The sequence below is a fragment of the Sinohyriopsis cumingii genome, chromosome 15, assembly GCF_028554795.1.
Source record: "Sinohyriopsis cumingii isolate HCF-2022 chromosome 15, ASM2855479v2, whole genome shotgun sequence".
Taxonomy (NCBI): domain Eukaryota; kingdom Metazoa; phylum Mollusca; class Bivalvia; order Unionida; family Unionidae; genus Sinohyriopsis; species Sinohyriopsis cumingii.
The window spans coordinates 92,313,557-92,326,966 of NC_142975.1; the positions used below are offsets into that span (position 1 = coordinate 92,313,557).

At 36.2% G+C, this 13,410-nt stretch overlaps 1 protein-coding gene across 5 annotated transcripts in view; it reads right to left on the minus strand.

Moving 5' to 3' along the window:
- The window catches only part of LOC149782311 (pleckstrin homology domain-containing family G member 5-like), a 416,669-nt gene that overhangs the window by 191,247 nt on the left and 212,012 nt on the right, over positions 1-13,410 (minus strand). For all 5 annotated transcript variants that reach the window (XM_089933695.1, XM_089933694.1, XM_089933693.1 and 2 more), the window contains one exon: positions 11,804-11,940. In XM_089933695.1, coding sequence (XP_089789821.1) covers positions 11,804-11,940 — 137 coding nt within the window. The remainder of the gene's footprint in view (positions 1-11,803; positions 11,941-13,410) is intronic.

The window sequence follows — 13,410 nt, forward strand, 5'->3', positions numbered from 1 at the left end:
TGCTTTAAGCAGTATATGTGCGTGTGTGTGTGGTTTATATTTATAACAAAGCTTTAACAATTTTTCAGTCATATTGCTATGATGTTTGCAGACTGGCAGCTTATAGTAATGTCTAGCACTGGAGTATCATGCCACAGACATGTAGCATGATGTCCTACCCAGTCACATTATCCTGACACCAGGCCAACCATTCCTAACACTAACCTCTTAAAATTGAGCGCCAAGCGAGGCAGCTGTTAGTACCATTTTTGTAAGTCTTTGATATGACTCAGCTGGGGTTTAAACACATGACCTCCTGCATCCAAGCCAGACTCATTTAAGCATTATATATAAGACAATATATGTATGTATGTATGTATATATGTATGTATTTATAGCATTTAACTGCAAGTCAGCTAAAAACTAGCTGTACAGTGCCAAATAAAAGTTTAGTTTTCAAAATATAAAGAAAACAAATGCAGAAACTTTAGGAAGTTAAACCCTTCCAGATAAATGTAAATTTGTAGTCCTTCACGATCCAATACATTTAACCTAATAATGACTGTAAAACTACACTGATTAAAAAGTTCTGATTGCTGATTTATTTATATCCTGGCTATTCATTCTTCTATGATACAAAAGTCAATCAGTGTCTAATCCAAATGTACATGTATTTATTTTTCTTATCTGATAGAGTTATGTAAACATTACCCGCCCTGTTGTGTATGTGATCTCAACTCTTTGTACCTGATTTACCTAAGCTACATGTCTGCCTTGGTCTGGTCAGAGACCAGAAGAGCTTGTGGGATGCTATGTTGTCCATTGTCCATCAGTCTGTCTGTCAGTTTGTTATCAATACTGTTCCTGAACTACAAAGGATTGACATGAAACTTTACATATAGATTCATCCCAAGGTTTAATTAGTCCTAATTAGTTTGTCCTAATTAGTTACTCCTAATTAAAAATGGTACCAATCTGACAACCAATATGGTCACTGCTTTGGTCACTTTGAAAAGAATGATATTAGCATGGCAATGAACTGAATCTAAGCATATGACAAGTTGTAGTAACTGATCAATTTAGCATGGCAATGAACTGAATCTAAGCATATGACAAGTGGTGGTAACTGATCAATTTAGCATGGCAATGAACTGAATCTAAGCATATGACAAGTGGTAGTAACTGATCAATTTAGCATGGCAATGAACTGAATCTAAGCATATGACAAGTTGTAGTAACTGATCAATTCAGCATGGCAATGAACTGAATCTAAGCATATGATAAGTGGTGGTAACTGATCAATTCAGCATGGTAATGAACTGAATCTAAGCATATGACAAGTGGTAGTAACTGATCAATTTAGCATGGCAATGAACTGAATCTAAGCACATGACAAGTGGTGGTAACTGATCAATTTAGCATGGCAATGAACTGAATCTAAGCATATGACAAGTTGTAGTAACTGATCAATTTAGCATGGCAATGAACTGAATCTAAGCATATGACAAGTTGTAGTAACTGATCAATTTAGCATGGCAATGAACTGAATCTAAGCATATGACAAGTGGTGGTAACTGATCAATTTAGCATGGCAATGAACTGAATCTAAGCATATGACAAGTGGTAGTAACTGATAAATTTAGCATGGCAATGAACTGAATCTAAGCATATGACAAGTTGTAGTAACTGATCAATTTAGCATGGCAATCAACTGAATCTAAGCATATGATAAGTGGTGGTAACTGATCAATTCAGCATGGTAATGAACTGAATCTAAGCATATGACAAGTGGTAGTAACTGATCAATTTAGCATGGCAATGAACTGAATCTAAGCACATGACAAGTGGTGGTAACTGATCAATTTAGCATGGCAATGAACTGAATCTAAGCATATGACAAGTGGTGGTAACTGATCAATTTAGCATGGCAATGAACTGAATCTAAGCATATGACAAGTTGTAGTAACTGATCAATTTAGCATGACAATGAACTGAATCTAGGCATATGACATAGTGGTAGTAACTGATCAATTCAGCATGGCAATGAACTGAATCTAAACATATGACAAGTTGTAGTAACTGATCAATTTAGCATGGCAATGAACTGAATCTAAGCATATGACAAGTGGTGGTAACTGATCAATTTAGCATGGCAATGAACTAAATCTAAGCATATGACAAGTTGTAGTAACTGATCAATTTAGCATGGCAATGAACTAAATCTAGGCATATGACATAGTGGTAGTAACTGATCAATTTAGCATGGCAATGAACTGAATCTAGGCATATGACATAGTGGTAGTAACTGATCAATTCAGCATGGCAATGAACTGAATCTAAGCATATGACAAGTGGTGGTAACTGATCAATTTAGCATGGCAATGAACTAAATCTAGGCATATGACATAGTGGTAGTAACTGATCAATTTAGCATGGCAATGAACTGAATCTAGGCATATGACATAGTGGTAGTAACTGATCAATTCAGCATGGCAATGAACTGAATCTAAGCATATGACAAGTTGTAGTAACTGACCAATTTAGCATGGCAATGAACTAAATCTAGGCATATGACATAGTGGTAGTAACTGATCAATTCAGCATGGCAATGAACTGAATCTAAGCATATGACAAGTTGTAGTAACTGATCAATTCAGCATGGCAATGAACTGAATCTAAGCATATGACAAGTTGTAGTAACTGATCAATTTAGCATGGCAATGAACTGAATCTAAGCATATGACAAGTTGTAGTAACTGATCAATTTAGCATGGCAATGAACTAAATCTAGGCATATGACATAGTGGTAGTAACTGATCAATTTAGCATGGCAATGAACTAAATCTAAGCACATGACAAGTGGTGGTAACTGATCAATTTAGCATGGCAATGAACTGAATCTAAGCACATGACAAGTGGTGGTAACTGATCAATTTAGCATGGCAATGAACTGAATCTAAGCATATGACAAGTGGTAGTAACTGATCAATTTAGCATGGCAATGAACTGAATCTAGGCATATGACATAGTGGTAGTAACCGATCAATTCAGCATGGCAATGAACTGAATCTAAGCATATGACAAGTTGTAGTAACTGATCAATTTAGCATGGCAATGAACTAAATCTAAGCACATGACAAGTGGTGGTAACTGATCAATTTAGCATGGCAATGAACTAAATCTAAGCACATGACAAGTGGTGGTAACTGATCAATTTAGCATGGCAATGAACTAAATCTAAGCACATGACATAGTGGTAGTAACTGATCAATTTAGCATGGCAATGAACTGAATCTAAGCACATGACAAGTGGTGGTAACTGATCAATTTAGCATGGCAATGAACTAAATCTAGGCATATGACATAGTGGTAGTAACTGATCAATTTAGCATGGCAATGAACTAAATCTAAGCACATGACAAGTGGTGGTAACTGATCAATTTAGCATGGCAATGAACTGAATCTAAGCATATGACAAGTGGTGGTAACTGATCAATTTAGCATGGCAATGAACTGAATCTAAGCATATGACAAGTGGTAGTAACTGATCAATTTAGCATGGCAATGAACTGAATCTAAGCATATGACAAGATGTAGTAACTGATCAGTTTAGCATGGCAATGAACTAAATCTAGGCATATGACATAGTGGTAGTAACTGATCAATTCAGCATGGCAATGAACTGAATCTAAGCATATGACAAGTTGTAGTAACTGATCAATTTAGCATGGCAATGAACTGAATCTAAGCATATGACAAGTTGTAGTAACTGATCAATTTAGCATGGCAATGAACTAAATCTAGGCATATGACATAGTTGTAGTAACTGATCAATTCAGCATGGCAATGAACTGAATCTAAGCATATGACAAGTTGTAGTAACTGATCAATTCAGCATGGCAATGAACTGAATCTAAGCATATGACAAGTTGTAGTAACTGATCAATTCAGCATGGCAATGAACTGAATCTAAGCATATGACAAGTTGTAGTAACTGATCAATTTAGCATGGCAATGAACTGAATCTAAGCATATGACAAGTGGTGGTAACTGATCAATTTAGCATGGCAATGAACTGAATCTAAGCATATGACAAGTTGTAGTAACTGATCAATTTAGCATGGCAATGAACTGAATCTAAGCATATGACAAGATGTAGTAACTGATCAGTTTAGCATGGCAATGAACTAAATCTAGGCATATGACATAGTGGTAGTAACTGATCAATTCAGCATGGCAATGAACTGAATCTAAGCATATGACAAGTTGTAGTAACTGATCAATTCAGCATGGCAATGAACTGAATCTAAGCATATGACAAGTTGTAGTAACTGATCAATTTAGCATGGCAATGAACTGAATCTAAGCATACGACAAGTGGTAGTAACTGATCAATTTAGCATGGCAATGAACTGAATCTAAGCATATGACAAGTTGTAGTAACTGATCAATTTAGCATGGCAATGAACTAAATCTAGGCATATGACATAGTTGTAGTAACTGATCAATTTAGCATGGCAATGAACTAAATCTAGGCATATGACATAGTTGTAGTAACTGATCAAAGCCTGTAAATGAAGTTATGCAATAAGGTGTTGGAGCTTGGACTTCATTATCAAAGCCATAGTATAATACTACTTCTTTCATGATTGCCATGTTGATACTGGTATGGCCATGTGATGCAAAATATACAGACCATACTGATACTGGTATGGTTTAACTGTAGAGACCATATTTATACTGGTATGGTCTAACTGTAGAGGCCTTATTGATACTGGTATGGTCATGTGATGCAAACTGTAGAGGCCATAATGATACTGGTATGGTCTAACTCTAGAGGCCACATTGATACTGGTGTAGTCATGTGATACACAACTGTAAAGGCCATATTTATGGTCATGTGATGCAGACTGTAGAGGCCTTAGGCATGGTCATATGATGCAAACTGTAGAGGCCATATTGATACTGGTATATTCATGTGATGCAAACTGAAGAGACCATAGGTATGGTCATGTGATGCAAACTGTAGAGGCCATAATGATACTGTATGGTCATGTGATGCAAACTGTAGAGGCCACAGGTATGATCATGTGATGCAAACTGTCGAGGCCATAGGTATGGTCATGTGACGTGAACTGTAGAGGCCATAGGTATGGTCATGTGATGTAAACTGTCGGGGCCATAGGTATGGTCATGTGATGCAAACTGTAGAGACCTTATATATGGTCATGTGATACAAACTGTAGAGGCCATAGGTATGGTCATGTGATGCAAACTGTAGAGGCCATAGGTATGGTCATGTGATGTAAACTGTCAGGGCCATAGGTATGGACATATGATGTAAACTGTCGGGGCCATAGGTATGGTCATGTGATGCAAACTGTAGAGGCCTTATGTATGGTCATGTGATACAAACTGTAGAGGCCATAGGTATGGTCATGTGATGCAAACTGTAGAGGCCATAGGTATGGTCATGTGATACAAACTGTAGAGGCCATAGGTATGGTCATGTGATGCAAACTGTAGAGGCCATAGGTATGGTCATGTGATGCAAACTGTAGAGGCCATGGGTATGGTCATGTGATGCAAACTGTAGAGGCCTTAGGTATGGTCATGTGATACAAACTGTTGAGGCCATAGGTATGGTCATGTGATGCAAACTGTAGAGTCCATAGGTATGGTCATTAAAATCTGTTGACAATTCTAATGGTTTGTAAAGTGAATCAGAAAGTAAATGAACTTATTGATTTCTGCAGTTTAGTCTTTCTCTCATTATTGTACTTTAAAGAGTCTTTTAACAGAAATAGCCAATGTGTGAGTCATTACAACACATCATTTTTCCATCTCTTAATTCTCTGTCTCTGGCATAATCAAACCATCTCACTTCTGCACATAATAATGTCTGCAACATATATCATGATGTCCATGTACATTCTTGCTTTCCTAATTAACGAGTAAATCAATACAAACCAGCTGTCTTAAATCAGATCAGCTAGCTTTAGTGTGATTTATCAAACAACCAAACATTCCAAGTCAACTCTTTCTTCTTCCTCTCGATTTTCTTATTTAGAATTTCGGTGACTGGTTCTGTTATGTGAAATGAAAACCTTGATTTTATTGATTACCGCCTTTAACACTTAACATCAGTTCCCAAACTGCAATCAGAGTAGAAACAGATTTACCATCTAATAATGCATCTATAGATAGGTCTTCACAGTACACTTGCAATAATAGTTAATTTTGGTTGGTATGATGGTCTATAGCACAGGAACACTGCATTTTTATATAGTGTTAAGATAAGGTGAGTTGCCAAAAGACACGCCACAGTAGCTGAGCTAAGAAAAGTCAAAAATTAAACCCACATCCTCCTGGTCATGCATCCACTATTTTAACCACTGGGCCAACAGGACTCTAAATTATTAATTAATTTTTTTTAAAAAGCAGAGACCCAGATCTGCTGGTGCATTATGTGATCACAGATCTGGGTTCCTGCTGTTTACAATATGCATCATATGCTACAAAGTACGGTATCAACTAAAACAAATTTTTGCAGTACAGAGTTCTCTTTCTATAATGTTCAAGAGAGCAATAAAATTAGCCCCTAAAAGTGAGGGTAACTTATATTGAGGGGTGTTCTAACAAGGTTACACCATAATTTTGCATAAAAACAAAAGAAGAAAAAATTGGTTCTCACTAACCTAAAACAAAAATTAAGTGAAATAATTAAAGTAGTGATGGTGAAACAAAATTCAAACAATTTATTGTATCAGTGACTAAATTGTATTATACTCACTTTTAAGTTGAACCCAGCTGAAAACTGCTATCATATAATACAAAGGCATAATTCTGTGCAGATTGTTAGGAGTACAGGTAATCAGTAAAACAAACAACACAAACCCTGATATGTTGGTGCATTTTGTGATTGCAGATCAATGTCTATGCTGCCTGCAGCTTGACTTGACTGACAAGCCAGTAATATTAGTGGCAACAGTCAGTCACTGACCAATGTAAGACTGAAGACAATGAAGTATGGATGTCACTGACTAATTGTATAATTATTATTCAACACATTTTACCAATATTACTCAAGGCATTTTAATATTATTATTCAACAAATGTTATCATTATTAGTCAAATCAGGTTATCATTATTACCTGACAAATTTTATCATTATTATTCAACACATTTTATCATTATTATTCAACACATTTTATCAATATTATTTAACTCATTGTAACATTATTAGTCAACACATTTTATCATTATTATTCAACACATTTTATCATTATTATTCAACACATTTTATCATTATTATTCAACATGTTATCATTATTAATTAACACATTTTATCATTATTAGTCAACACATTTTATCATTATTATTCAACATGTTATCATTATTAATTAACACATTTTATCATTATTATTCAACACATTTTATCATTATTCAACATGTTATCATTATTAATTAACACATTTTATCATTATTATTCAACACATTTTATCATTATTAGTCAAGACATTTTATCATTATTAGTCAAGACATTTTATCATTATTATTCAACACATTTTATCATTATTATTCAACACATTTTATCATTATTATTCAACACATTTTATCATTATTCAACATGTTATCATTATTATTCAACACATTTTATCATTATTATTCAACACATTTTATCATTATTATTCAACACATTTTATCATTATTATTCAACACATTTTATCATTATTAGTCAACACATTTTATCATTATTATTCAACACATTTTATCATTATTATTCAACACATTTTATCATTATTATTCAACATGTTATCATTATTAATTAACACATTTTATCATTATTAGTCAACACATTTTATCCTTTTTAATTCAAGATTTCATCATTATTATTGACAAACTTTATCATTATTATTCAATACATTTTATCATTATTACTCGACACATTTCATCATTATTATTCAAATCATGTTATCATTACTATTCAATATATTTTATAATTATTATTGTCATTTTTTTTTTCTGTTCTATACATGTAAGTCAGTCTGAGTTTTCACATTCATTAGGAAACCCAATAATCTGTGATTTTATGGATAACTAATCACATCTGAGAAGCATTGGAAAACCTCAACTGAATTATTGGTAATATTTTCAGTTCATACTAAAATGCTATGATGTATGAAAATTGGCATTTAAAAAAATGAATAAAGGAATTATACTCAAGCAGACTTCTTTCTGTGTTCTTTTCCGAAACAAACATTAAAAAAGTCAAACATTAATTTGTCAGGGAAACTTTTGGGAAATATCTTCATTGCACATAAGCTTGTACTTCGTAGAGGAATGTAAGGGGTTGCATTGGTCTTTAATGAGGATACTGGGTAGAGGAATGTAATGGGTTGCATTGATCTTTAATAAGGATACTGGGTAGAGGAATGTAATGGGTTGCATTGGTCTTTAATGAGGATACTGTGTAGAGGAATGTAATGTGTTGCATTGGTCTTTAATGAGGATACTGGGTAGAGGAATGTAATGGGTTGCATTGGTCTTTAATGAGGACATCGGGTAGAGGAATTTAATGGGTTGCATTGGTCTTTAATGAGGACACTGGGTAGAGGAATGTAATGGGTTGCATTGGTCTTCAATAGGATACTGGGTAGAGGAATGTAATGGGTTGCATTGGTCTTTAATGAGGATATTGGGTAGAGGAATGTAATGGGTTGCATTGGTCTTCAATAGGATACTGGGCAGAGGAATGTAAAGGGTTGCATTGGTCTTTAATGAGGACACTGGGTAGAGGAATGTAATGGGTTGCATTGGTCTTTAATGAGGATACTGGGTAGAGGAATGTAATGGGTTGCATTGGTCTTCAATGAGGATACTGGATAGAGGAATGTAATGGGTTGCATTGATCTTTAATAAGGATACTGGGTAGAGGAATGTAATGGGTTGCATTGGTCTTTAATGAGGATACTGGGTAGAGGAATGTAATGGATTGCATTGGTCTTTAATGAGGATACTAGGTGCATACAGATCAGGAGAAATGAAACTCAGACATTTTAATGATCAGTTTTCAGATTTTAAGGACTACTTCCAGTAATCAATTTAAATACAAGAAACAAAGGCAGCTATGATGAATCAGCAAGTTAACAAGAGAAGAGGTCAAAAGGGGCTCCAATTTCCCCTATACTTAAGATCCTTGATTGATTTATTCTACCTTGGGGCAAAGCTATTATTCCAACTGAAAACTAGACTAGACTTGGTCTTAAATGCACAATAACAGCTGTGACAATAGCATTATTCCAATTGAAATGTCCAGCAGTAGACAGCCATGATGGACCATGCAGATATACAGAAAAGAGAAATGAAAATGGGAGATATAACATGGAAATGCATGTATCATGTATGGTATATAATAATAACAATACACTGTTTTACATGCTTGGTATAACTTCAATTAGATACCTGGAACCAGGTATCCTAGGTTTCAATCCAACCTGAATTGGATTAAAAATTCCAGGACCCAGGGATCGAGAAAAGAAAACAGTATGCCCCTGGGCAACCAAGTCAACCATAATATCGATAAACAAAAGTGGGACAAATCTGGTATGCATGACTGGGCTACAAGTTCCTTTACAATATTACACACCTTTTGTTATGATCTTTTCACAGCGTGGACAGCCGTTAAATCTATCAAATATTTCAGACATGTACTTCCTGCATATTGTAATCTTTGCAAAGGTTTATAAGTACCATGTTTGACATGGGTGTATAAAAAGCCTGGTTAAGCTGCTATCAACATAATTCTGATATCTGTTGAATCATTCCTGTATATCAAACTAAAACTTCTTAAACATAGACCTAAATATTTTTGGATACACTTCATTGATTGCTTTTTGTGGCCAATAGCACCTGACTGCATTAAATATCTTTTAAAAAATAGTCCAGTTTCACTTTATCAAAGGTTTGGTTAAATTTTGGTGGATAATACATTTGTAAGCAAAAAGAATTTGATTAATTTTGTGGTGATGAAGCTTTAAAGATATAAGAGTGATTTAACATCTGATAACTCTTGATCATAAACTCTACATGCCAGTCAGGAGTAACAAGTATGATGAAGGGCAATATTAGCCCTGTAGACATGGTTGTAGGGCTCCATGGGCCATGTGGTCAAGGGTCAAGGACTACATGGGCCATGTGTCCAAGGGTATAGGACTACATGGGCCATGTGGTCAAGGGTGTAGGATTACATGGACCAAGTGGTCAAGGGTATAGGACTACATGGACTATGTGGTCAAGGGTGTAGGACTACATGGACTACGTAGTCAAGGGTATAGGACTACATGGACTATGTGGTCAAGGGTGTAAGACTACATGGGCCATGTGGTCAACATGTGGCAAAGGGTGTAGGACATCATGGTCCTTGTGGTCAAGGGTGTAGGACTACATAGGTCCTTGTGGTCAAGGGTAAAGGAATACATTGGTCCTGTGGTCAAGGGTATATGACTACATGGGCCATGTGGTCATGGGTGTAGGACTACATGGACTATGTGGTCAAGGGTATAGGACTACATGGGCCATGTGGTCAAGGGTATAGGACTACATGGACTATGTGGTCAAAGGTGTAGGACTACATGGACCAAGTGGTCAAGGGTATAGGACTACATGGACTATGTGGTCAAGGGTGTAGGACTACATGGACCAAGTGGTCAAGGGTATAGGACTACATGGACTATGTGGTCAAGGGTGTAAGACTACATGGGCCATGTGGTCAACATGTGGCAAAGGGTGTAGGACATCATGGTCCTTGTGGTCAAGGGTGTAGGACTACATAGGTCCTGTGGTCAAGGGTGTAGGACTACATAGGCCCTGTGGTCAAGTGTGTAGCTTTACACAGACCATATGGTCCAGGATGCAGGACCACATGGGCCCTGTGGTCAAGGGTGTAGGACTACATAGGCTCTGTGGTCAAGGGTGTAGGACCACATGCGCCCTGTGGTCAAGGGTGTAGGACTACATAAGCCCTGTGGTCAAGGGTGTAGGACCATATGGGCCCTGTGGAAAAGGGATGTAGGACCACATGGGCCCTGTGGTCAAGGGTGTAGGACTACATAGGCCCTATGGTCAAGGATGTAGGATTACATGGGCCCATTGTTCTATTGGCTAGGACTATATGGGCCCTGTGGTCAAGGGTAAAGGAACAAGCAATACAGATTCTGACCTGCAGGTGCATTATGTAATGGCAGATCAGGGTCTATGTTATTTGCAGATGGACTCGACTTATAAGTGAGCAAAGATGGTAATCAAATATGCTTATGGTGACTGAATGTGGTCAAAATTGAGTTCTGCATGATTGCCCATTTCATTTATCAGTAATTTTTTTTAAAAATGAACCACTTAAAACATATGCGATTATTAATCAATCATCAGTCAGTTGCAACAACTGACAAGTCATGAAATTTTAAACTTTCCAACACTACTCCATAAAATGACAACAGTTTTCCGGACATAAAAATTTGGAACTTGTATTGTGTAATGCCATTCATGATGTTGATTGTCACTTACCTTCCTGCTAAAATAAGATAAATTTTCACACTGTGGCAGTAGGTATTCTCTGGCAAATGTGTTATTTACTATTTCCATTATTAGCAGCAAAAATACTTGAAGCAATTGCTGGGAACATGGCAACACTTGGTGGCTCACTTCAACTAAGGCAGTTTTCAAACTGCCATCAATTTCTTTTGGAGAAAGGTCACACCCTGACCAAGAAAGAAATAACACCCAGTCTAGCAAGGTGACAGAACACAATACATTTATTACCCACCTCTTATGTAAAGTGAGTTTCCCCCCAGCAAGAATGTCTCACAGTTCAATGGCAGTGGTGTTTTGGAGGCCTCCACAAAGGCATTGTAATTATTTAAATCCTTTCCTCTTCTCTCTAGCATAGGCTGTAAGGCATCGCTGTAAAAGAGAGAAAAAAAGCCCCAGATACATCATAGATTTAACTAAAGTCCATAAAAAAACCACTAAAATTTTCGGGTTTCATTTAGTGTGATTAACATGCCAACATACACCAAAACTACAACTGCCAACATCATCACATAATGTACCAAAAATATGTGTTTTGTATTGCAATGGTTTTAAAATTAGGGAGGGCAGGTAGTTTTTTTCTTTTTTAAATATTATATATATTTATTGTGATTTTATTTACATTTTTTTAACAAGGGGAAATGGTGCAAGGATCAGCAATGAGAAACAGGGATAGTCGGCCAACCAGAAGTACACGTTTCTTTTTGGCCTTATCACTTTTTGTAGTTGGGTGTGAATCAAATTATGTAAACATAGTAAATCAGTGCACCCACAATATGATGGCAGAGCATGGACAAAACTTTTTAGATTTGAGGGTAGAAAGCTGAGTTCATTTATAGTTACCATATACACTCAACTATAAGTCAAGTCCAACAGCAAACAAGTTAGTCCTTGATCTGCCATTGTATAATGCACCAGCAGATCAGAGTTTAGATTGTTGATGCTTCTAATTACACCTAACAAACTGCATAGACCCATATCTGCCAGCACATAATGCGATGGCATATATTGGTCTGTGTAGTTTGCAGGTGGACTTACAAGTGAGTGCATAGTGCTCTCCTTGGTGGCTCTATCTGCATCTAGTGTAAATAGGATGACAGTATTTTTTGTTAACCATCCATATTTATGTCAAAGAAATATTTGGTGTTGGATAGTAGAAGAAATATTTGGTGTCAGGTAATACAACGTATCCATTTCTGTCAAAGAAATATTTGGTATCCAGTAGTACAACATTCTCTTTCTGTCAAAGGAATAATGGGCGTTAGGATTAAGCGTCTCCTTTTCTGTTACAGAAGTAATTGGTGTCTAGTTGTATACCATCCTCTTTTCTGTCATAGAAGTAATTGGTGTCTAGTTGTATACCATCCTCTTTTCTGTCATATAAGTAATTGGTGTCTAATTGTATAACATTCTCTTTTCTGTCATAGAAGTAACTGGTGTCCAGCTGTACAAAGACATATATGGTATTGACTAACATATCACCTTTTCTGTTAATGAAATATTTGGTGTCAGGTAGTACAACATCCCTTATTCAATAAAAGAAATGGGTTATCAAGATGTTCAACATCCCCCTTTCTGTAAAAAATGGTGTTGGATTAGACAGCATCCCCATTTCCATCAGAGATATATTTGGTGTCCAGAAGTACACCATCCACATTTGTCAAACAGACCCTTCCTACCAATCAGGTCATGGGTTTGAACCCCGGGCGAGTCATACCAAAGACTTACAAAAATGGTACTAACAGCTGTCTCGCTTGGTGCTTAGCATTAAGAGGTTAGTGTTAGGACTGATTTGCCTGGTGTCAGGATAATGTGACTGGGTGGGACATCATGCTGCATGTC